Raw genomic sequence first — 27625 nt, forward strand, 5'->3', positions numbered from 1 at the left:
AAATTGTAATTGTTTTCATACAGGCTTTCATATAAATAACCACACAAATCAATTCTCAACAATATACTGAAACAAAATAGAATGAGTAAAGTTCTATTGAATAAAACAGCAAAAATGTTTCTCAAAAAATATTTTTTTTGCTGGGGAGCCTATATATGCTAACTCAGCATTAATAGCAATCAACAGTCTCAAATAAAAAGTAATCCAACTATACAAATAATAAAAAAATAAAAATGCAAAATCCAAAATATGATCAGCATGACAAACATGAATTATCTAGAAACAAAAGCACAGGCAAAATGGCAGCAAAATAACAGGCATATGTGGAAAATTACCTTAAAATTGCATAAAAACAAATGAAATAGGAGTTAAGACAAAACATCACAGAAAAAAAACAAGAAATTAACCTCATACTCCCTCAAAAATGCCATCTTGACTCCTTAAATTTGATAAAATGCTGCATGTATGTGTAGTAGAGCAACCAGGACAGCTTATATCGGGTTCAGGCTCCTAGGCAGCGAGACATTTCCCTGTGGTGCATTTGACTGGGGACACATGGCTGAAGTGACATTCAGCTGCAGAGAAATATGGCTGTTTGCAAATTCCCTGTGGGCAAAGAGAAACATACACTGCCATGCCCACAGCTTTAATAACCAAATGTACAGGGGGAAAACAATGTCCATGGTCCCCAAGGAAACATGAGACAACAGGCAATATGGCAGGCATCAGCAGCAGGCTGGCCAGAGGGCATGTCAGTGGCAGTAAAAATGCAGTGCACAATGGGCAGTGCCTTTATAATTGGAGTGTGTGGACCACTTCCCCCTTCACAGTGTCTAGGGAACATTACCTAAAATGCATACTGGAGCATAAATGTGACTACAGTAGCCTGCAGGATTTCCTCCATGCTGTAGCACACTTCTACATGTTGTAGTTATATAAGTATGTACTCTACAATGAGCACAACACTCATTACTTCTTCTGCCACCATACCTTTGGCAATTAAAGTTGTGAGCATGGCAGTGTGTGCTTCTCTTTGCCCACAGGGAATTTGCAAACAGCCATATTTCTCTGCAGCTGAATGTCACTTCAGCCATGTGTCCCCAGTCAAATTTACCACAGGGAAATGTCTCGCTGCCTAGGCACCTGAACCCGCTTACATCAAGTCTAATTACTTGCAACTCAGGATTACAGCAATTATTTTTCAGTACCAAATCTTAATGTTAGTGTGAGTTTGTGTAAAAGACAACTATTTTTCTTATGTCATTATGGTAATAATGCACTATATTACTTCATTAAAAATATTTAGTATGCTTGGGGGGGGGGCTTTATTACAATACCATCCTGAACCCATATGCTCTGCCCTACTTTTCTGTATTTGGAATTCCGTGTATATGATCTATGCAAAGAAAAAACAATGGAATCAATTCCCCTCACTGTCATCAGTATATACATGTCTTATTGTTTAGATTTAATTACCATTGTAATTGTATGCATTTTAATAATTATTCAGCATGCAAAAACAATTTAAAAATCAGGATCATTTTTTCGTACGCATATCTATTGTTGTTCATGGACTGACATGGTTCTGAACGGACAACCTGAAAGTTATAAATGTAAATAAGTACATATTCATCAAAGTTCCAAAAGACAGAAATGTTCATATATATATGATTATATTTAACTATTTCAGTTTTCAACAAAATAGCCAATCAAGCAGCACTCACTAGTTAGTGATCTGTGAACGCATTTAGATAGTAACCTAGACTTTGACCAACACGTGTCCAAGGTACTAAGAAAATCCTTCTATGTTGCTGAAATTATAAGCAAGGTCATGGCATCTAGGTCTAGAGAGGTCATCATACTATTGTACTTGGTCCTCATCAGAACCATCAAAGAGTATAATGCCCCCTTTGGTATGCACCTGAACAGACATATGCAGCAACTGGAACATCGACAAAGATTCCTTACAAAAAGAATATAGGGAGTACACACATTGTCCTATGATGATCACCTCAAATCTCTGTCTCTTTACTCAGTATCATAGAAACTTCTGATGGGTGATCTTTGCCTGGCATACAAGGCATCGCTGGATCATGTTTTGATGTACCTTCTGCACATTTGCCTGACAAAGAGCAGCAGAACTACTAGATTAAAAGACCAAAATTTTGCTTATGACATAAATGCTGGAGAGACAAATATGTTTTGCACTGAATTCCCATTCTCTGGAACAAGCTCCCCATCCATGTGAAGCAGAGCTAATCACCATTCCTGTTTAAGCACAACTTGGACCACTGGATGGGTAATCTGCAATTCATCTCTGGTCTGGCTGTCATATCTCTGATGGATAGAGACAGTCAATAAATCATCCCTTATATAATTTAAATTTCTGGTTGCATTTGGGTTGCATGGCTGAGATCATAAGGGCCCTAGTGATCATTAGCCTGTCTAGTAAACACCTATGAACATATGAATTACAAAATTGCTTTAACAAAAATTGTACAATCATAGCTGGAAACCTAGCTGCTCTAAACTTCTTTTTAGAAACAGTAACCTCAACTAATACTTAGATTGCAAAGATCAGAAATAGTATCAAAAACAGCTACACCCAAATAGTTAAAGAAATGTTCTGGATTGTAATACAGTCTTTAAACCAATAATATGAATAACTATGCAAACATTACTGATGTTTTAGCACAGCATGTGATAAAACTCAGTTGACAGCTGTTTGATATACAGCAAACAAATACACTAAGTAGTGTGGTTGACAAACTAGCTGTCTTACAAAAGACTGCAGAGGCCCTTAACTGTAACCTGCCCAAGCAACAAAGACCTCTGAAGCTGAAACGCAAACAAACACCAATCACAACCAATGTGTCACATAGTTCACAACACCAGTGTGCCACCCAGCAACAGCCCCTAAGGCAAGACAATGTACCTAACACTTTAGTCATAGGTGACTCTATAGTCCGGCACACTGATGTCCCTCTCACCAGGTTGAATAAGGAGAAAATTACAGTCAGCTGCCTGTCGGGTGCCAGGATCCGCCACATAACGCATGCACTCAAGTCACTCCACAACAAGTACAAATATGACTCTGTCATTGTCCATGTTGGAGTGAATGACTTGAGACGCACCTCCCTGGACTACATGAAAAGAGACATGGAAGAGCTCTCGGATCATGTGGCCCAGGCAGGTATGACCCTAGCCCTGAGTAGCATCCTGCCTTCACCCAGAATGATACCACAATATAAGGATAAAATGATTGACTTCAACAATTGGCTAAGCTTATGGTGTCATTCAAAGGGGATCCAGTATCTGTCTGCCTGGGATGACATGATTGACAGACCACGATGCTTTGCCAGAGATGGTCTGCACCTGTCGCCCTGGGATTCAGGTTACTGGCTAAGGCTCTTGCCACCCTATAGTGCCTTTTTAGGCAAACTTCAAAGGACAAAACCACCACCGTAACAGGTACAAGCATGCAAAATCTGAAGGTAATGCTACTCAATGCTAGAAGTCTAAACCTCAAAATGCACTCTCTCGAGGCACTCCTAAAATGGAGAACATCGATATCTGTGCAGTAACTGAGACCTGGTTCAAGGCTCCAGAGAGCACCCCTGCAATACCAGGCTACAACTCTTACCACACTTTTCGCCACCAAACCAGGACCGAAACACTAAAGGTGGAGGAGTGTCAATATTCACCAAGGATATTCACACCACCAGGCTAGTTGGCCAACACAATGTGTCTGAAATTCTCCAAGTGCAACTAACAATAGGTAAGACTGCAATCCAAATTGTAGCTTGCTACAGATCCCCCACCATACCCCAAGATTCTCACTACACCTTTCTAAACATACTGGAAAATATTAAGGTAGAACCAAACACCCTAATACTGGGTGATTTTAACTACCCTGCCATTAACTGGGAAAACTACTCATGTCCCAACACCTTTGCAACGGTTCTTGGAATTCATAAATTCCAACGCCCTGGATCAACTAATCCATAGTCCCACCAGGGCTCCAATATCCTAGACTTGGTCATTACCAACATGGGAAATCAATGCTCCATACCTATGGTCACCCCCTCGTTAGTCAGGTCTGACCATAAGCTAATCACCCTTAACATCCACATCCCACCCCACCCCCAGTAAAGAAACCACCATAAAAAACTTCTCCAAAGCCAACTTCATGCTACTCAAGTCAGAAGTGACAAACTTCATGCCACCCATGCAGACGGGAACTGAAAGTTCAACTGCTGAATCCTACACTAAGGCACTGTACAAGCACATCCACTCATGCATGAATAGTGCCATCCCAAATAGAACCAAAATGCTCTCATCCAAAAAAAGGAAGCCAATTTGGTGGTCCCCTGCCATAAACAAACTTTACAACAAAAGGAAGAAACTTTTGCAGAAAAGAGGAAAATCCCAGGATGCAAAAAACTCCCTTACTAGCCTCAGTAAGAAACTGAGATGCCTCATAAAATCCTCCAAAGCTAGTTACGAAAATAAAATTGCCAAAGATTCCAAAGACAACCACAAAGCATTCTATAACTATGTCAAGAATCTAAATGGCAATGCTCAGATCTGCTCTGAGCTAAAACAGAATGGCATTAAATATACTGATCCGAAGGAAATTGCCAATATCCTGGCAGATCGATTCAGTGCCAACTTCACCCCCTCTCACCCCCTAAATGGCCCATCTCAGTACCGGAAGATTGCCAAATTCCAGTAATAACGGCCACCCAGGTACAAAACGCACTCTCTAAAGCCAAGAATACAGCATCCATGGGACCAGATGACATCCCAGGCTGTGTACTACATGAACTACAATATGAACTGGCACCTCACCTAAGTGTCATGTTTAATCATAGCCTCACCTCAGGTTTCGTGCCCACTGAGTGGCGCAGAGCTACAGTTATCCCAATCCACAAGGGCGGATCCACCTTGGATCCTGGAAACTACCGTCCCATCAGTCTGACAAGCCTTATCTGCAAGGCCATGGAGCGTATTATCATGGAACTTATAAACAAAGACATTGGCAACCTTCAAACACTGGACCCCACCCAGTTTGGGTTTGTGAAGGGCCGATCTTGTCTCCTGAACCTGATTGACTTCTTTGAATCAGTCTCCAGAGCCATGGACAAGGGTAAGGTGGTCCACACAGCCTATCTAGACCTTGCCAAGGCCTTTGACACCATCCCCCACTCTGGAATCATAGATAAACTTACTAAGTTGGGCATTAATCCCTATGTCACCCAATGGGTTGCTAAATGGCTTACTGATAGAACCCACACTGTAAAAGTAGCCGACTCCAAATCCAGCTCCAGACAAGTGATAAGTGGAGTACCTCAGGGTTCAGTCCTGGGGCCACTCTTGTTTGGCATCTACTTCTCTGAAGTACAGGTCAACACTAAGGGACTCTGGCTAACAAAGTTTGCAGATGACTGCAAACTGGGAGCTATTATTGAATCCCCAAATGATGTGGATACTCTACAAAAGGGCCTTACAGAAACAGATGCTTGGTGCCAGAGCCATGGGCTCAAGCTCAATGCCAAGAAATGTATTGTTATCCCCTTTGGGAAAAACATGTATCCATGAATTACCATATAGGTGGCAGTACACTAAACACAGAAAGTGTGATAAGAGACTTAGGGACACAGGTGGACAGTGGTCTCACCTTCGATAACCACATCACCACAACAGTCAGGAAATCCTTCTATGTGGCACACCTCATCACAAAGGGCTTTTCATCCAGAAAAAAGGAGGTCATTGTCCCACTGTACTCATCCCTCATTAGACATATTATAGAATACAATGCCCCATTTGGTATGTACCTCTCAAGACATCTGCAACAACTGGAAAGGCCTCAGAAATACCTCACTAAAAGAATCACAGGCCTAAAGCAGATGCCCTACGCTGACCGCCTTAAAAAACTCCAGCTATACTCTGTCGCACATCGTCTACTCAGAGGTGATCTCTGCTTAACATACAAGGCCATGTCAAACCCAGAGCTGTTGGACATGCTACACTTAAAGAAATCCCAATCCCTCAAAGCTACACGCTCCAGGGATCTAAACCTTGTCATCACAATAAACAAAACATGCTGGAGGGATAGGTTCCTGATCCAGAGACTCCCCAGACTCTGGAATAGATTGCCCATACATGTCAAGCAGAGTGCCTCTTTGGACCTCTTCAAGAGGAACCTTGACGATTGGATGGGAGAAAGGAAATTCACCCCAGGGATCACGTCAGTCGCCCTGCTAGACAGGGGTCCAGGAAAGTAAATAATGTGGGAAGAAATAGCCAGGGAATTGTTATGGCTAGGCTTGTATAGGCCCTAGGGCTGATAGCCTAGTACCAACCTATGAACCTATGAACCTGTGTATAACTTGGAAGCAAAACAAGAACATAGGTTCATAGGTTCATAGGTAGGTACTAGGCTATCGGCCCAAGGGCCCAAGTAAGCCTAGCCAACAAGGTTCCCTGACTTATGCCACCCAAGAAAGTTAATTTCCTGTGCCCCTGTCGAGCAGAGCCACAGAAGTGATCCCTGGGGTGTATTTCCCATTTCCCATCCACTCATCAAGATTTTTCTTGAAGAGTGCTAATGAGGAACTTTGCTTGACATAGATGGATAGCTTGTTCCAGAGTATAGGAAGTCTCTGGGACATGAATCTATCCCTCCAGCATGTCCTTTTTATTGTGGTGACAAGGTTTAGGTTGCTAGAGTATGTAGCTTGGAGGGATTGGGATTTCTTTAGGTGTAGCATGTCCAACAGCTCTGGGTTTAACATAGCTTTATATGTTAGGCAGAGATCTCCTCGGAGAAGGCGATATGGTACAGAGTAAAGCTGTGGAGTTTTTTGAGATGGTCAGTGTAGGGCATCTGTGTGAGGCCAGTAATCCTCTTTGTGAGGTACTTCTGTGACCTTTCCAGCTGCTGCAGATGTCTTGTGATGTACATTCCAAAAGGGGCGTTGTACTCTATAATGGATCTAGTGAGTGCCGAGTAGAGAGGAACAATGACCTCTTTTTTCCTGGATGAGAACCCTTTTGTGATGAGGTGTGCCACATAGAAGGATTTTCTGACTACTGTGGCGATGTGATTATCAAAGGAGAGACTACTGTCCACCTGGGTCCCAAGGTCTCTTATCACACATTCGGCATTAAGTAGACTGCTGTTTATGTGGTAGTTCATAGGTACAGAATTTTTACCAAAGGGGATGACAATGCAATTTTTGGCATTGAGCTTGACCTAGTGCTCCATTCTCTACATGTTTTTTTCCTTTAAACTTCAAATGAAATGTCAACCTGAAATCCATACAGCTATAACATGTTTATCAACTGATAGGGAGAAAGACATAGTGGATTATCATCTGGTTGCTGATTGTAATGAGCATAGTATGCGTCTGAGACATGGATGTCAAGAAATTTACCTTGAGTAAAAAGCTCGAGAGGTGAATCTTGGCATCCCTGTTGGGAGCACAAAATTCTACATAGGATGAGAGATCTGATAATAACTCTTTGTAGTGCATGCAGATTTATCTTCTTCATGTAATATTAGTTAATCAAAAATTAGATAAAAAAAAAGAGATATGCTGTACCAGCACTGGAAGCCAGTAAAGCAGTGGGGAAGTGGTTGATGTCCTTATGTATTTTACACATAAGGGATGCAGTTTTAACCAAAGCACTTGATGTACTTTAACAGACATCAGGCAGAAATGGGAGTTGAAGCAAAGCTGTTTCATGTCCTGACTGGTGTTGCTGCTGTTGTCTCATTAAAACTGTTTGCTTTATTGCCAGACTCAAAGTTAACAGTAACTAGGGGGTTACGCACCCATCTAAGCATTGCTAAGGTTGGGCCTTGTACCATAGCAGTGCCGAACCAGGATACAATTTGACTGATTTTTGAGCATAATCATGGTGCTCCATGTACTACATGTTTTTTTCCTTTAAACTTCAAACGAAATGTCAGCCTGAAATCCATACTGCTATAACATGTTTATCAACTGACAAGGAGAAAATATGGCAAGAATTGTAAACTGACTATGCTTCTATAAATCTCACTAAAAGGCAACAGTACAAAGATGCAAAATGAAGTTTGGGGCATGTTTCTGGCACTGCAGAATTTAACAGCATTGAAATTTCCTAATTTGCTTTATGGTTCAGTAAAGAGTATTGATTCTGTGGTAATATAATAAGAGAGGTTTTAAAGAGGCTTGAATTCTTTAAGGGAAGAAATCTTGGGCATGTAAAACATTATAGAAAACATTTTAAGAAGGCAACTACTAGAGGTTGTTGTTGCTGAGCAAAGTGAGAAATTAAACCATATGGTGCTGTAAAAGGTTTAAACAGTATGGAGGGTGATTTTCAAAAACAGGTTAGAATGGATTGCTAGCTGACCTTAGGCAGGTGGAATTAAAACAGACAGAGTTATAACTTAGAAAATTTGACCAAAGAAGTGTTTGAAATAGATGATACTGATGTGTATAAGCAAATATATTCCCTAATTAAGTCAGCCTGGATATGCTAAATGAGAAAGGGACCTTAAGAAAATTGTGGTTGAAATGGAATCTGAACTAGAGTTGGTTAAAAATGTAAGGAATTTTTCTGGGTGGAAAACAAACAGATTTGCAATGTAAAGATGTTGCAGACAGACCCCATACATCAGCCTAGGGTGAAGTCTACAAATACAATATTTTCTTAGTTACATGACTGCTTACCCAGTAAGTCTATAAATACAAGATTTTCTTAGTTATATGAGTGCATCTTAAGCCAGCAGGTGCCTATGCAAAGCAATGCAATACAGGGGGTAAGGATAAGCCACATGAGGTTGTATATTTGGAAAAGGCTGTAGGCCAAATGAGGAATGATCTATTTTTAACAAACGAAATGCAAGCATTTATACAAAGCTGGGGAAAAAATCTAAAAATTCAAACTATTCTGTGGTGGACACTTCTGGTTAAGGGAAGTGGATGAGTTGTGTGAGGAGAACATAAGACTTGATATAAAGTTAAAGAAATGCATGGGGTGAAAATGGGTCTATAGCAGATATGGATGAGTTTTATGAGTGGCACATAACTCATTACCAAGATAAGGAAATGTAAGTTGTATAAACAGAGTCCTCAGCAATGAGAAATGAGCTGAATGAGGGGCATAAAACTCTGCATGAAAGCCAAGTGGTAACCACAAAGGAGCAAAGATGCATCTGTTCAATGGAGAACTCTGTTGTAAAAATCAAAATGTTAAAAGATAATCTCAGACTAAGAGCAAAGAGTTGTTCCTATAAATGAAAGAAGGAGCAATGTAAAGTGTAGTGTAATCAATGTATCTCTTTCAATGTGCAAGTCTATTAAAAATGAGCTGAGGAGGAAGTCTAAAACATTATAATAGGATGGGTTCACCTAATACAGCAAAGAAAATAAAGAAAGCAAGATGAACCAAAATAAAGACATTAAAACCTTAAAAGCAAAGGTAAACTGAAATAATAAAGGCAGAGTCAAAGCAAAAGGCCAAAATCAGAGAAGAAAACTGAAAGTGTTGCTGCTGACTGTGCAAAGAAAGAAACTGCAGATAGTAAAACCAAGTAACAGAGTCTAAATGTTTGCTATGAATGAAATCCACACTGGTCTATGAAACAGGAACAAATGCCAAAAAACCCACTTGCTTGCTAAAATGTTCAGTGGTGAAAACAAGGAAATACTTCTGCCAAAGAATATCATTGAAGAAAAAGTATTTGCTGGTGGCTTGGCCTATATAATAGAGGAATAGAACCTAGAAATGGTGTTTGGAAAATATGATCAACATTCAAGATTCATCAGGGTCTGAGGTAATGTTCAACATCTAGAAAATGCCAGAAAGATTAAGGCAGTGTGACTAGACTGTGGATAGATGGAAGGCAAAACCATGTAACTATAACACTTTTATAGTCGGATGGCTCTTGAAATCAACAACCTGACAATTTCTGTGTTATGATGGCAAATCAGTTGTCTTCCATGTTGGGAGTCATCAGCCCCATCTTACAACTTACATTGCCAGAGTCTGGGTGACCTGAAGATGGAGCAAAAGTAACCCTAATTCTTCTACAAATATTAAGCAGAATTGGAAACTTGAAGCAATAAAGTTTGCCTATTATTAAAAATGGATTGCAGTGGGATGCAGGCAAGGCCCTCGTCAAGATATTCTATAGAGACAGGAACCTCCTACCTAGGCCAGGACCTATCCAATAAATGTTTTATGTCTCACAACAGAGGGATTCCAGGTAGGTTTAGATGGCAACCTGATCCACAGGAGTATACATATGAAAGTTTGACAGCCAGGCAAGGGCCTGGCCAAGCAAATTATACAGGTGGGACCTTATACCCAAGCAAGAACTTGCCCAAGACTACTGAAGTTCAGAGGGTCTGAAGGAAAACAGCCTGAAACAAGGCTAAAGACACAAGCAAGGAAGTCCTGCATACATGATACGAATGAGAATGAGAACTTTGAGTTATTGAACTTTACGTTATGTCCTTTAAGTGTAAGAATTATTATTTAAATGCATCCCAAAGATTTATCAAACTTGTATACCACTGAAACAAGTATACTTCAGCAGAGGCATGGCTTAATTTATAAATACAGCCCTTATATGCTTTCTGAAAGGCAAAGTTTTATAATGTGTGGGTCTATGCAGTAAAATAACAGAATAATGGTGGAACGTTCATGTTATTTGAGTAAAATCCCTTAATGTCTGTCTTGAGGTGGCCTCAAGAAATAGCAGTGTGCTAACATACAAAAAAAAAAAACAGCACTAATGAAGTTGAATCTTACCTTCATATAGTCTTTTCCACAACCTGGTGATGCCTCTATGTCCACATGCATGAAGTTGATATGAATTTTAAAACCCTTAGGCACTGAAATATCCCAGCTTTGGTGAACATTGTTTGGATAACCATGTGGGTAATTTGGAGAATGGATCTCACCATACATACTGGTGTCACTGCCTTTAGTGGAGGCTGTCAGACACAGGAGTAGCCAGAATATAATCCTAGGATCAGAAAATAAAAACAGCACATGGAACATTAAAAAAACATTGTAAGAAGTGTCATCTTTCTGATCAGATTTTAAATTGAGCATAGTGCCACTCTTTGATCTAACACTTGTGGGTGTATTTCTGAGGAAGCATTGCAAGCTTTTCTTTATATTTTACTAATAATTTAGTGGTTTTCTTTAAGTGAAATGAAAAAATACATGTAAATCCATTCACAGGAAAGATCACTGTAGAATATTTTAAAACCTGTCCATGTAACTTAGAGCTTCATCTTACAATAGGTTGCATTAAACTTACAAAAATACTCTGAAATGTATATTCATTCATCATTGTGATGCCTAAATTGTTTTCCATAACAGCATAGCTGTCTACCACATAGGCTGATGAAATCATAGAAAATTTCTGAGTCTTCCAATAATTCAAAAAAAGAAAAAAAAAGCATTTTGCCTCCCTATTACAAGAAAGCCATATCCTGCTCAGTAGAGAAACATACCAACCCACATCCTACCACGGAGATATACACACGCACATGTATACACACACAAACACTTATGGAAATCTGTGCATGCTCACATGTGCACCTGCAGACACACCTATGCGCACACACACACACATACATGAATTCACATGCACACATAGATACATACACATGCGTACTTGATGTAAATGAGATCTTCTTAGTACTTCATTCTTTAACTTCTGATTAGCAATAAGATACTCATATTCATTAACTAGGAGATTTCTGCTTCTAGTTTGATACCATGCATTTCTTTATTTGTTTGTTTATGTCCATTAATCTGTGCAAATCACTGGTGCTCCTGGACCATTTTCATACTCTGTTTGGTAGTGTAAACTGCAAAAACATGGATAGGAAAATGGGAGGTAGAAAGGGGTGACTGCAAGCACAGGAATAGTAGGAAAGGGGAAATAGTAAACCTTGGGAAAACATCCAAGGATAAATCTACTGAATAAGAGATGGAGGAAGAAGGACATTATTTTTTTTTTTTTTTTTTTTGGGGGGGGGGGCATGTGCCCTTTTTACATATATGAAGAAGAGGAAGGATAGATGAGGAAAGTAAAGTTTGTGAATAATAGCTAGATTGAGTAGAGAAGCAGCTGGGTTAGAAAAACAAATGTGAAATGGAAATGGACATGGTGACCACTGATGACCCAGCACCAGATGTATCAGCTAGAGTAGAAACTGTTGTCTGTCAGTGCTTCTCTGTCTCCACCAGAATATCTAGAATGATCACACAATTAATGCTCATGGTATACATATATGCCACCACTGGGAAAATAATGTTTATGTCCTGAAGCAGGTGCCCCTGTTCAGATCATGCTTATCAGCTATTCTGAACTAAGCTATGAAGAACTTTGTGCCCTGCTGAGGTTGTCAAAAGAACGAAAAGGAAAAAAAAAACACAATGGCAAAAGGAAAGTACAAATATCCAGTGCTTACAGAAAAAGTAACCAGCACACTTTCTATAGCCTCTGCGTCCCACTGGTGAAGCAGCTTGAGGTTCACTGCTCAAGAGATGCAATAGAGATAGGAGCCTCCTACCCAGGCAAAGACCTGTCCGATAAACTACAGAAGTGGAAGGTGAGTACCAGGCACCACCCTTATATAATGGGCCATCAAAATGCATAAGGAGGAACTACTCAAAGTCCATTGATGGAAGATATAGGACAAGTCTGGTCACTCCCTCACACTGGACAGTGTCACTGCAGAAATCAGTACCTGAGATAACCATATCCACTCAACAGGTCCATGTGAGAAGCAAAGTGATAATGCTCTAAACATGGCAGCATGCAAGGACATCACATGACATGCAATACTAGGCAACGATATCAGACTAGCAAAAGTATCCCTGAGAAAGAGCCAAAGTACTGCAAGTTTAGGAGGGTCTATGCACAAGCATAGTGTGTAAATGTCTCACTAGCACAAGGATGAGCAGAAAAGCAGAGTAGCACTAATGGGTATGATAGAGAAATGCATTACAGTAGTGATTCAGAGGCAATCATAATAGATTCTCTCATTTGTGTAACACAATTGTGATATGATCCACTGTAGAATGATATATTGTTGGAGACTGTATTGACACAAGTCAGTCAAGAATCAGGATCTCACTGTAGAAGTCTTTGCACTTGATATAGACATAATGAACAAAGTCATGCCACGACTCCAGATCTATCTGCAATTTCAGTACAATGCTTGGCATCAATCACTGGATATGCGCTGACCTGCATATCCAGTGCTTGGCATAAGTCACTGGATATTCAGGTCAGTGTTCCAAGCACAGATATCTGCTACACACACACCATGGTAGAGATAGTGTGGTGTTTGGCCTGTGTGACAAGGTACAACACCTGCATGGCCTGCAGGAACACATTCCTAGTAATGTACCAATGCACTATACTGAACACCTATGGTTATGCCAGCAGAAGAGGGGACACATGACAGAAGGGCTATACTCTTACATGTCTAGTTTTGGTTTGAGGCTGTGGCAGGTAACATAGCATGTAGGCATAACAATTACATGTCCAGCTGTGCTGGGGATACAGTGGCAGGGAACATAACACAGGACTATGACAGTTAAATGACTAGCTACTGGGTGGGAGCACATCATGTTGAAAACAAACCAAGTGCAGAACGACACAGAAAATATGATTTATGCATGAAGGTGAAGACCTTTCTGTGCATAGAGAGGGTGGTGAAAGAAGTGATGTCCACAGCATTACAGGCCAACCACACCATTATTCAGGACAGTAGTAGCAATAATACATCCATTGCACATCATTGCTGTCAGTACAGGACAGGAGGGAGAAGTTGTATAAGAACAGAAAGGTACGCTGGTACTAATTGGCTTATGAGAGATCACTTCACGTACATTTGGGTCAGCCATGGATAGTTATGTGCACATTCTCACATACTGCTTGATGTGTAACTCACATTTGTTCAAAGCTTTCCATATGCCCAAAAAGGAGTAATGATTTTAAAAGCTCACCACCCAGGAGGTGTTATTGCAGACCTTACACACATACAGCATTCACATCCTAGACAAATGTACAACAGACAAGGCATTCCAGGACCAGGGTGGAAGTGAGTAATGCAGGACATCCAATGTAGCAAATGGCCATAACAGGACCACAGTATGGGTATCATGAAGGGTATCTGATATGCTATTGCATGCCAAGGTTAAAACATGGAGCATTCTTAGGTACATTTCTGGTACAGGAAGTGGATCACCCATAATTATATGACTCAAAAAGGTAGAGGAAATCCTTGCATCACTGTTGGAGGAGAGTGAGCAGACTCTCATGCCTGGTGGTCGCTTGGATATTGGATCTGGGATAAGGACATCTGTCCAAGTGTTTGAAGTCATAGCAGGTGCATTTCCATGCTATACAATCACCTGCAGCATCATACTTTTCAATATCTTTTCTCCAGGTACATGCAGTCTGCAACTAAAACACCTTGCACAACAAGTATACACATATAAATATAGATATATATGCCCTTATAGTATTCACAGATTGTGTCATGTACCACGTGCTGGGGATGTGAGGCATATGTTCCATTGCTCCCACAAGTATGATATTATTATGTTTTCCTAGCAGCCACTGTGACTGACAAAGAAGGTAACTTGCACATGGCACAGAGAGATGACACAGTGGCCATCAGCAATTTTAACTTTTGGAGGTCTTACACACATCCCTCATGCACAAAGTGACAGTGGAGGGGTAAGAAAGATTTATGGTCTCTGCAGTCAGTGCTGGACATCTTGCAGCTGTAAGCCCCACACTAACTAAACAGGTGTGGTGTGTTGGTGGGTTTCATTGCCATGACTCCAGGCCTTTCTTTGACCTGTGTACAGCATTTTTTTATTGACTGATTGATTGTTTTTTGTTTTTTTTTTTTGTTTGTTTTTTTTTGTGTTTACTGGGAAAGTCTGATTGGGCATTGAACCCTTTCTCAGTGGAGGTCCCGGGAGAACAGCTCTAAAGTTAATATATTTAACAGACTCATAAAAGCAGAACTATAAAAAAATGCATAAAACAGAATTATAAAACAAGTACATATATATATGCATGTAATACTCATTCATGGCAACTTGTACAAGACTCGTATATTTACCTGTTGGGCGAAATGGAAGAATATAGAAGGTGAAAGTTGGAATATAAAGGTGAAACCAATTTCTAAAGAATGCCAGTTATGCTGTAATTCCAATAGAGGTGGAGTAAGTGAGTGTAGAAATAGTCAATATTAGAAGGAATTGTTTCTAAAATACTTTTATTATGTAAAGTTTATTTCCACGGGAGACTCTCTTGATTATTCCAATGGGCTTACCTATGGCTAGGATATGTGATGACATTGGAGATGGAAAGTAAAAGAAAGGAGGTGTTCAGATTATCCTGATATGTTACAAGAACATAGCCAAACATAGCCATGAGTTCATTAGGTGGATTTTCAGTTGCTTTTTGAATGAGGAAAGCATGTCATTAAGCTTAACTTTAGAGGGAGATAAGTCCATGTTTGGGAGATTTGTTTAGCATATGGGGCTTTGCCTGATAAGTTACTAGCCTTGTGTATGCTAAATAAGGATTAATATGTGAATTGCAGAATTTTTGTATGCCTAATGTAAGGATATTTTTAAACTATGACTTTTGTTTGGTTTTTAGATTAGATCATGTGCCATAATTAGTGGAGTGTAGCTGACTTGCTGAGGTAGTTACAGCCATTTGGGTTTTTGTAGAACTACACAATGATGTGATTTCTAGGGACAGGGCTGGATTAAGGTGGGTGCTATTGATGCTGCAGAATTAGGCCCATTCCTGAAATAGGCCCAGATGAAAACAGACAAGAATTTTCCGGAAGCTGAACCGTTTTCCTTTGCTATATTTACCTCAAAATAATTCTTAGAATGAAATTTGGAGTCCGAGTTTTGGATGCCTATACACAGCATCATTTATTATACAGTTACTATTATTCTTTGCACTGTGATGTAACTATAACGTCATTGTGTTTATTGTTAACCGAAGATTTCAAGTTAATGCTATCAATGTCACGTTAAACAATTTACTTTGTGATATCTTTCGTACTGTTTCGCGCATGCTTGCTATGGCTTCTCAACTCAGTGGATGGGATAAAGCAAAAAAGAAAAGGACAGAAGCAGCAGAACAAGAAAAGCTTTTGGTGAAAATTCCAAAACTGAGTTCATACTTCGGAGTACGAGCATCTTCGTCTGCGTCGGATGCAATTGCAAGTTCGAGTGCTCTCCTGAAGACCAGGCCAAGCAAGATGAACCTGTGGAGGCAAGAGAGAATAAAGAGTGGGAAAGTTCAGTGGAGAGAGAAGAAGTGAAAGGAGATGCTATCGCTAAAGCACTAGCACCGATGCTGGAGGCTTTCACCAATGATTTAGAAACTGATGCTGACACATGAAAATATTGGGCCAAGAAAGGTCCAAAAGACTGCCAACACACTGAATCAAAGTTTGAAGAGAGTGCCAGATGATACCCTGGTGAGTCATTCCAATGTCAGTGCACAAAGACCTTCTTCGTGCGTATGCATCCACTCAATGGCGAAAAATCCTGTAGACAATGGTTGTGCTACTTGCCTTTGACAGGGAAGGTGTTCTGCTTTGCATGCAAGTTGTTTGGCAGCTGTGCTGTTCAAGCAACCAAGTTTGTTTCTAGTGGGTTTGACAACTGGAGGGTAGACGAATCCAGAATAAAAATGCATGAAAGCAGTGAAGGTCATCGCCAGGCTATGTTGTCCTTCATGAACTGACAGAGGGAGGCCGGTTGTGTTGACTACCTAGCCTCCAAACAGGTCGAGGAAGAGCAGTGTTACTGGTGCCAGATTCTGAAGTGGCTCATCGACTTTCTGATATTCCTAGCTGAGCACTGTCTTGCTATAAGGGGCGCAGATGAGATCATAGGTTTCGCTCATGATGGTAACTACCTTGGCATCATTGAGCTGTTGGCGTTGTATGATACTCTGCTGGCTAGCCATATTAGAAATTATGCGAACCGCAGGAAAGGTGACATTTCCTATTTCTCATCCGCAATTTGCAAGGAACCGGTGAACCTCATGGGGCAAAAGGTGCAAGACACCATCCTGAAAGAAGCCAAGGAGGTGAAGTATTTCTCTGTCTCGACTGACTCGACACCTGATGTATCACACCTCGATCAGCTAACAATTGTTATCTGGTGCATTCTGCAATCGGGCCCAGTTGAACGGTTCCTAACATTCATGCCTATGATGATGAGACACACAGCGGAGCAGATGGCTAGCATATTTCTGAACTTTCTGAAGGAAAAAGGCTTGGATATTGCTAACTGCAGAGGCCAGTCGTATGACAATGCGTCAAACATTTTAGAATGGTACAATGGTGTCCAGGCAATTGTGAAGCAAGAATGTAAATACGCCGCTTTTATTCCATGCTGCAACCACAGCCTAAACCTGGTAGGAGATCAGGCTGTTGAAAGCTGCAGTGGCTGTACCAGGTTTTTTGATTTTGTCAATGGACTATATGTATTCCTGTCTGACTCAACATATTGCTGTCAGTGACTAAAGAATCGCTGCATGCTGACGCTCAAGGGTTTGCCTGGAACCCAATGGTGTGAACGTACAGATGCTGTCAAAGTGCTGGTAGAAGGGTGGAAGAACATTCAGGAAGTCCTGCTGGCCGAGCTTGCGGCAGATAAGGAGGCAGAAGGCAGATACGAGAAATCAGGCCAAGGGATTTTCAAGCAGGATGGACGAACTTGAGACAGCAGTTATGGCGACTGCCTGGAATGATATTCTTGGCCATCTCAACAGTACGAGCATTAGCCTCCAAGATCCTACAGTCAGCCTGAATATGGCAACTGGCTTGATGGCATCACTGGTCGACACAGTTCAGTTTGCACTGGACAGATGTGTATGATCAGATGGCAACTGAAAAGGTTCAACACGGCAAATACAAGGCTGAGCAGCATCAAGGCCATAAGCGAAAGTGAATGCCTGATGAAGGAGCTGCAAATGAAGCAGACCTCAGCCCAAGGGAAATGTTCAAAACTCAGACGTATCTGGTCATGATCGACAGTCTGTTAGCTGAACTGGAAAAGTGGATGAAGGTGTATGACGATATTTGTAAAACATTAGGATTTCTCTCGGAGCTAACGTCATTGAGCATTGAGCAGATCGAGGACAAAGCTAAAAACTCATGTCCTCATATCCAGATGACTGGGAAGACACACTGGTGACTGAGCTGATACAGTTTGCTGCATTTATGCGCACTCAAAAACCGGTGACTGTGAACGAATCAACAGAGCTTACCATGTACGAGTTTTTGTCATTGTTGAATCTTTCTCAGACATTTCCAAACATCGAGATTGGGTTGCCCATCTATCGGTGCATGATGGTGTCCAATGCCTCTAGCGAGTGGTGCTTCTCAAAGTTGGGAATAGTCAAAGGAGAGCTGCGGTCCTCAATGGGGCAGGAAAGGCTAAGCATGCTGATGCTTCTGAGCATTGAGCATGAGCTACTGCGCAGCCTTGACTTCACTGATATGATAGAAAAATTCACGCTTGCTAAGGATCGAAAAACAGCAATATAAGTAAGCAGCACTAGCGCAGTAGTAAGAGTGACAATATGCCTAGGTAGGCTAGGTTAAGTGGATCTGGTTTAGCCTTTTCTGTATTAAGTGCAGTTTTCAGACAATTGCTATTGAATGTTGATTTTACATAGATTGATGTTAATATCGAGTTGTTACGATAATACGTCATGTCATTATTATTATTCATGTTCAATAAAGGCTGGCTGGTTGTGTCACAAGCAATTAAGGCTTCTTGGTCAGTCTGAGTGTGCATGTACGGTGAGTGTTGAATTGGCATGCACCAATGCCGATAAAAAATAGGCTCTTTTTGCGCTGCAGCATCAGGTCCAATTTGGTCCTAATCTGGCCTTGTCTGGGGAAAGGTGCATTTTGTGATTTTATTGTAGCACTGCCACTATTTAGTAAATGTGTTGGAGTGCAGATTAATAGTAAACATGGAGTGCAGATTAATGAGTGTATGGTTGAGGCATAAAGTACTGTTGGAAGCAGGTAGACAGAGGCTGCAGTTTTTCTGCTGTCTTCAGTGAGAAATGTATTTATGTGGTATAGTTTACCAAGTTTCTGATATCTCTTGACATCGATCAGTATATTTAATTTTTTATTTATTTATTTATTTATTTATTTATTTATTTATTTATTTAACATTTGTTCACTTGGAAAGCCCGACGAGACACATGTCCATTTTCAGCGGAGGCCTGGAGACAAAAGCTACATAATAAGACAGCAAAGTTTGCCAAAGGCAACAATCACACAGTACATTAAGATTAGACCATATCAGTTATACACATTGATTAAAAAAAGTTTCCAAAGGCGATAATCATATAGTACATCAACATTATAGCATATCAAATTATAACACAGTGAGAATACAAAATGTTCTACATTATATCTCCATGGTGAAGAAATTATATGGTAAGGGATTTACAGCATGAGTTAGCTAAGTAACACGCTAAGGAGTAGTATAAATATAGTGAGAAAGGTGAGAGTGTGAAATGCTAAGGGGGAATATGACAGTATAGAGTCTAGAGTTAAGCAAGAGTGATTTAAGTTATTTTTTTAAAGTGATGTTTATCATTAGATGTTATGTCAGGGGGTAGGGTGTTCCATAGCTTAGCTGTACTTGATGAATAGAGTGACTAGCCAGCTGTGTTGTTTACTTTGGTAACTGTTAACAGAGCTTTGTTACTTGAGGGTATAGGACATGTGGTACTATAAGGTTGCACTAGATTCTGGGGGGGGGCAGGGATTTTTTTTTTTGGTTGGTGAATAAGAGTGTGTAGTGTGAGAAGTTGGTTATAGGGAAGTGAGTAAGTTAGGTAGCTCAAGCCAGTTTAAGTATATGAGTGTCAAGCAATGTTTTTCTCCATAGTTGAGGTCTGCAGCAAATCTGGCTATTTTATTGCAGCAGATTTGCAATTTTTTTGAAGTCACCCTTTTTTAGGCTAGTAAAAATGGATGAGGCACACAGTAGGGTAGAGATTAAATGAGTAGTTGCAAGGGTAGCATTAGTACTATTTGTTAAGTACTGTTTGTGTCAATAAAGACTACTGAGTTTTTATGAACTTTTTTGATGGTGTGGGCTATATATAGGTCAAATTTGAGTGAACAGTCGATAGTGGCACCTAAGAGTTTAATATGAGGTAAGGGGAAATGATGGTGAGATTAGCATAGGGAAAGAAGGTGGAGGGTCTGGTGGTTTTCCTGGGAAGAACAGCATAAGTTTTGTCTTGTTTGGATTTAGGATGAGTTGTAATTCAGGTAACCATTTTTCCACTTCATAGAATGATTCTTGGATAATTACCTGTAACTGTTGAAGAGAGGATGTAGCATATATTAAGGTAGAATCATCTGCATATTGGACAAGGGATGCTTGTCCAGTGGCAGTATACAGTCTATTAGTGAAGAGAGTAAATAAAAGTGGTCCAAGGATGGATCCCTTTGGGACACCCAGATTCACGGGAAGTGGATGAGATATATTGTTTTGCCATAGTACTGCTTGTTTCTGTCCTGTAAGATAGGATTTGACCCAGTTCATAGTAGAGCAACTAAGGTTAAATGGTTAATTTCTGTTAGGGTGTTTAGAAGTTTGTAGTGAGAGACTGTGTCAAATGCTTTTGACAGGTCAAAGAAAGTAGAGGAGACTATAAGACCACTATTCCTATAACAGTTGATTGTGCCTTTGAAGGATAGAAGGGCATAGGAGGTGCTGTGGTAGGGGCAAAAGCCATGCTGTGACTTGGAAAGGCATTATCATTGAGAGGATGAGACATAATTTGAGTATAAGTGCATCTTCTGAGGATTTTAGAGGGAGGGGACAGGATGGCGATGGGTCTAAAATTGGAAATTTCTGTTGAGCTTCCCCCTTTATGGAATGATGTAGGATATCTTCCAGACTGATGGAATTTGTTGTTATTTATTTATTTATTTATTTATTTTACATTTGTTTAATGGGATAGTCTGACTGGGCATGGAGCCCATTTTCAGCAGAGGCCCAGGACGAAAAGCTCCACAGTATAATGATAGCACAGTGAAATATACAAGCCACATGATAAAGACATTACAATATAAAAACACAAGAATAAACAATAAATAATAGTTCACAAGTAAAATATTATATAATGTTGACTTGTAGCTAAGATGTTGCAATAGTTCTTAAAATGCAAGATTTCAATTATGTATTTGGCTGCAGACATTTGTGTGTCAGGTAACTGGTAGTTGCAGCATTGTTTCACCAGAGAACACTAGGTAAGCAAGTATAGAAGGTGTGAACTAAATTTTGTTACTTGAGATTAGCCAGAGGAGGAACATGAACAATACCAGTTGTTAGTACAGTGAGTCTTGAGAAGTTGTTTGAATTTGGTTGAATTTGTGATGTTGCTGAGTTATAGATCTATTAGTATACAAACAGGGTATGCAATGGCATCTGCTGCTATTTTTAGGAATTCTGTAGGGATTTTATCAGCTGTGAGAGTGGTGGGTTTAAGTTTTAGTATTTTTTTATAGCATTAACATGAACTGAGTGAAAAGAGAAGGTGTTGTTGCTAGAGGTCACTTTAAGAGTATCTGGGGAATGTTGGTAGAATCTTTTGTGAGATATAATACATATTCTATAAAGTATTTGTTGAATAGGGTTTCAATAAGGTATAAGTTGTTGGGCATTATAAGAAATGGGGTACTGATATTGCTAGGGGGAGGATTTTTTGATAGTGGCCCAAAACTTTTTGGGGTTGTTTTGGTGTTAAATTTGTGTGCTATGGTAGAAATTTATTTTGTCAAGTTTAATTTTTTTTCTTGGCTAAGTTTCTAAGTTGTTGGTAGGCTTGTTTTATTTTCTGGGATTTATCTTTTTTAGTAATTTTGGTTAGCCATGCTGCATAGTTTGATTTAGTCCTAATGGTTTTAGTAGGATGTTTAAAAAAGTTGAGTTGAAATGTTCTGTGGCTTTATCGAGAGGGAGATGTTTTAGTGGTTGCCAGTCACATGACTTCAGTGTGGATATCAGAGTTTGGAGACAGCTAATAGTGAGGTATCTAATATGTTCTTCTGGGTGAGTTTTTCTTCTAAGAAGAAAGGTATGAGATGGTCACTTAGGGTGTCTGGGAGACAGCCTGTCTGTAATGAGGGATTGGGTCTATTGGTAAGTATTCAATCGAGAATGGATTCTCTTTTTGTGTGTTTATGTAGCCCTGTGAGTGAATGGTTAATTTGTGTAAAGTCATGAAGGCTGATATGCATAGTTGGGGATCTACTGCTACAAGAGGCCCAGTAGATATTGAAGTCCCCCATGATGATAGTTTCTTGTGGCAGGGCTGTGGAAGCCCAGCAGAGAATGTGCTGTAATGTAGAAATGCTATCGCCAGGGGATATGGAAATGCCAAGTAAGATAAGATGTTTTGGTGAATTGATCTTCAGTTTACCTAGTATAATTTTAGCTTTGCTGAAGTCAGGAGTGGTTGGATGAATGTGCTCTACATTCAGATGTTTTTTGTAGAGAATTGCTATGCCTCCTCTTTTTTTGTTCCTTCTGTCTACCCTGTGTATATTATAGCCAGGAGGTAGTACTTCATCACTATTAATTTCAGTTTTAAATCAAGTTTCAATAAGTAGGACTATGTCAGGTGAGTAGTGGGTTAGAGTAGCATGGAGTTCATGGGATTTGTTTAAGATACTTCTAATATTTAAGTTTAAGAGGAATAGATATGATTTGTGACAGAGTAAGTTGAAGAAACTTTGTTGGTTTAGATTTGGGTGAGGGTGGGTTGGGATTATAGTAGGGTCAGAGTAAGGGTGTATATCTCTGTTCAGTGTTAATTTTTTTTTTGATATATCAGCTATTGATTTGAGAAATCTTTTCATAAGGTTATTATACTTTAAGGAAATAGTTGTGTGTTTAGGATGAAGCACTAATGTATGGTAATGGTGTTCTATGTTTCAGACATTTGTCAAAGATGGAGAAATAATAAAATTGTTAGATGTTGTTTGGAGAGGGTAGGTCATGGTGGTCTTAAGATGGTCAGAGTGACACATAAACCCCTGCTGATAGGAGGTAAAGCTATCTATGAGGGAATGGAAAAGGCTAGATACAATAAGATGTACTAACATTTTTGGATATTTGGGTTATGTAAGCATTGGTTGGGAGAGATAAGAATTAGTATGAGATAGTAATTGTCAGTTGGGTAAGTGGTTGAGCAGTAAAGAGGTAGGTATATAGATTGGTTGATAACTTTGATTGGTGGAGGTTATTGAGGGGCATGGCTATGTAAATATAAATATATTTGATATGGGGGTGTATGGGAATGGGGTAGGGTAGGGGAGAAGAGTCAGCCCAAGCGCAGTGAAGGACGAATGAAGTGGCTGACCCACTAAGCAGTGTTTGCAGGTGAGAAAGAAAAACAATCAGCCACTGCAGTTTGAGCCAGGTCATTACAAAATTCAAAATATTTATGAAAGGACTGTATAAAAAGTATGGGGAAAGGAGGTTGGGGATTCTTGGGTTGAGAGAGAAAGTGAAATAAGCTAAGAGTCAAAAATGAGGGGGGATTAACTGGGTCCTAGTAGTGTGCATGCCGTGCACACTATATGTGGAGGTTACAAATCCAGGTACCAGCAGCTGCAAGACACGACATGATAGAAATTGCAATTGTGGTGTATGAAACCTGTCTGAAAAGTTGCAACACTTACATATCTTGCAGGAGGACCTGCAGTGCCTGCACAGTACAGTAACATAGTGCATTGGGACAAGGGCAGAGACTACTGCTCAGATCCTTGATAATCACCATGGGCTCCACTGGTATATCCATGAGGTACATGGCAACTGCCCACCATTCTGTTGTTGATGACCATGCTGGCCATGGCTTGGGAGGTCTAGATACTAGGTGGAAAGTCACAGGTCTCCATTGCAAAAATGAATCATTGCAGTTAGCTCTGGCCAGAAAAGGCAGCACACCTGAGCATGCCAAGTCTTATGACCGAGGCTGATAATTATCTATAGACTAATCCCCAAGACATCTCAGCAGCCTATCAGGTCCCAGTCATCTAGTTCTATACTGCCAATTTTACATTTTGGCAAGCAGAGCATCAGAACTATCCATATATTTTGTTATGCTCCCAGAGTGCTGTACCCTCCCTAACATATACCACATCAAGCCATGCCTCTCAACCTGTTAGAGCAAACAATCTGGACAAAGCCATAAATAATGGGGGGGGGGCCAAAGGCCCAAAAATAAGGACATTTTTTAAGTATTGCTGTTACAAATTTAACAAGTTGATAGAATAACAAAAGTTGCATTTGCATGAATTTTCTGAAAGGCATGTCATCAGAAACTCAAATGCTTGTCATTATTTTCTGATGTCAGTTCTCACTGATTTGCCAATGAGTTGCCAAAAAAGCACAATTTTATGAAAAACAGACCAAAAATATGAGACAAAAATTTGGACATTCTGTGAAAATCTGGACAGTTGAGAGGTATGCATCAAGCCCTGAAACTGCAGGCCAATACAGGATGTATGGACAGAGTCTGCAACATGCCAGCTCCACTGTGCCACATGAGCACATGATCCCTGAATCACTCCACTGTGGTACCTACCTGTATGTCTGCCACATTCATCCCCAAAGGCCCCTGTCCATATGACACTATTGTGACACCTGTTTCTGTGCCTTACCATATGTGTGCTAATGTTGATGACTGTGCCTGCCCATCCTCTAACCTGTGTTGGTAAGGTAAAGACTGATGCACATTGTGGTCAGTCAATGTACTTTGTTGCATAGCCTTGCCTGAGATATTGCATGCATCAATTTTATTCTGTGTTTTCTGTATCTTAACCCCAACTGTGGAGCAGTCAACGCCTTTTTTGTCTGTGCAATAATATATTAAGCACAACTCTTCCTTGCAAGGGGTACAGCTGCTGCACCCTGTTCCTCTAATAGCTCTGCACTTGACTCTTCATCTGATGTTACTACAAGTCTCTCAGGCAGTACTGTAATGTCCCCATCTTATTGTACTTCCTTGCATATAAACATGCTATATAAGATGGAACAAACTATGAATATTTGATTGCATACCTTAGCTGCAGTGTACCACAGTTGTATCCAAACATCAAAATCATCCCTTTAGGAATCTAAATACAAATTCAGTAATGCTACATTTATGTGACTATTTAGTGTTATGAGCAATTTCAGTCATTATCTGAAGGTGTTGGATGATGGTCATTATTTGTGGTTCAAGTAGAAAGAACAAGGAAAGTTAGGGAAAGTATATCATTCCCTGAAGCATTTACAGTTGGGAGTTTTTAACAGATGCATTTCAGCTTGCTTCAGAAAACAGGGTATGTCTCATTACTCTCAGGTATAAAGAACAAACAGTGATCTGTGAAGGTACTGGGGATGGTACTGAAAAGCTATGGGAGCTGTAAATACGTTTATGAGAGTTTAAGCATGAAAGATTTTGGAGAAAGTAACGTAAGGTAGTATTTAGAGTGCTAGATTGACAGCCTGCCTTTGAAAAATGGAAATTGCTGTAACTATGAGGTTTTAAAGTAGGTAGCCAAGAGCACATCTACTCCCTGCCAGATAGGAAGCCATTTGGCTTTTTCTAAGAACTGGCAGTGATGTTTGACATGGAACAAGAGTTACGAATCAACATATTATGTTCAATGTTATCTGCTAGGATGATCAGTTTTTCTGGGAGACAGTATTAATATGGGGGACACCCTTTTCTATTTGGGCAAGTAGAACCAATTTTTCAACTGTTACTGCACCTTCTGGAGTCAAGAAATGCAAGCATTTTCCAGACTCAAAAGAGTAATTTGTTCATTTTTTTGCTTTTATAATTTATACATGGTTTCAAATTTTTAACATTTAATCCAGTCATCTCTATACATACCTGAATATCCTAACAATATCAATGGTATTGATAAAGTTGATTTGGATTCTCCAGTCTTTTCATGTACAGGCTAGCTTTTGCAGGGTTACAATTAACATAGCTTTACAATTGATTAAAATTGAAACTAAGATCCATTTGATTTGTCCAGATGTCAAGGTGACTAAAACCCTATTATTTATTTATTTTTTTTGCAACAGATGGATGAGGTCTGCTCTATAAATAAAAATAGCAAATACATACAGGATTATTGAAATAATATGAAGGCTAGAAAAAAAATTGTTAATGAATACACAGAAAAGTAGGCAGGGAGCTTCACCCTTAAGGAACTACTTTAGTTTATGGTGCATTATTCTGACTGGGAAGATCCTACCTTCACCTTGAATTTTATTTTATTTTTTAATCTTGTTTTTTTCTCCAATTCCATTCCCTACTGATGTCTCCCCATACCCTAAATGAACCTGGCAGTACCTCTCATTACCTTACTTAACAGGAAAAGGCTGTGAACAAATCTGGTTGTAACCCTGCTGGTAGGTCATCACTCTCCAGTGAGAAAAAACAACTTTGTCCACCTCCCCTATGACCGTTAAACTTCTTTATCCTTCCCCTAACTGCTGTCCAGGGGGAGTGGCCAAATTCTGCTGTACCATACATAACAGCCCTCATTTCCTACCTCCCTCCCCAACTAACTATATGACCTGTCTGTCTACATCTCTCAATACTGTCACTCCCCCACTGAAGAGAGGGGAGACCTGAGAGACAAGCATCAAATGCATTGCTTGGAGTAGGGAAGTTTTTAGAATGCAATGGATAGAAATCCCTAACTGGAAGAAACAGGCTTGATGACATAAGAATAATCTCCTATGATGCCAGCTCACTCAGGCAGCTCCAGCCATCTCTAAATAGCAGCCTGTCTGCAAACAGAGAGAGACATCCCAGCCACAGTTAGGGTGTGTACAGTTGCCAGCAGAACCTCCATTTCCTCCCTCTGGATGAGTAACTTGGCAGAGGTCACTTAACTCCCACTCTCTACCCAGTTACCAAGTTCCTCTGGCTTGTGAGTCACTGTTTAATTTCAGGTCACTTGGACAGTAGTCAAAGTTTTATTCTTCTCTGCTATGGTGCTGATCTGGAAGTTTCTATTAGACATAATTAGGCATAACATTTTTTTTAACCATACTTACAGCACTTATGTAATAAACTGTAGAAATTAGTGTAACTCTTATGAACTTAAACTATGTGTAAAACTTTCTGCTTTTGCATTGTACTAATCTGTTTGCTTCTATTGTCAATTTTACTAAAATCGTGTGCTCTTTAGTTACTATTCACTCTTAATTTGTAACTTGTAATTTGTATTTTGTTCTGGAGCTTTTCTCCCCAGGACTCCATTGAAAATTGGCTCCTTCTGGCCCAAGGGATTATCCTGGCAAGCAAACTGCAAATAAATAAATAAATAAATCCTGTTTCTTTCTCACTGATGCTTATTGTGGAGAAGAAATTGAAGTGTAGACTGTGATCAACCAGTACAAATTCCTTGATGAGGTCCACAAATGTGGCACCAGTCAAACTGTGATTATATTATTGAATACGTTGTCATTAGAAAGCGTCCAG

The 27625-nt window shown here is 39.9% G+C and overlaps 1 protein-coding gene across 2 annotated transcripts in view; it reads right to left on the reverse strand.

Moving 5' to 3' along the window:
- LOC122808704 (complement C1s subcomponent-like) overlaps positions 1-27625 on the reverse strand; it is a 731464-nt gene that overhangs the window by 633250 nt on the left and 70589 nt on the right. For both annotated transcript variants that reach the window (XM_044079693.1, XM_044079692.1), the window contains exon 2: positions 10813-11029. In XM_044079693.1, coding sequence (XP_043935628.1) covers positions 10813-11029 — 217 coding nt within the window. The remainder of the gene's footprint in view (positions 1-10812; positions 11030-27625) is intronic.

The sequence above is a fragment of the Protopterus annectens genome, chromosome 8.part0 (assembly GCF_019279795.1).
Source record: "Protopterus annectens isolate FY-2018-M chromosome 8.part0, PAN1.0, whole genome shotgun sequence".
In the NCBI taxonomy this organism is placed as follows: domain Eukaryota; kingdom Metazoa; phylum Chordata; order Ceratodontiformes; family Protopteridae; genus Protopterus; species Protopterus annectens.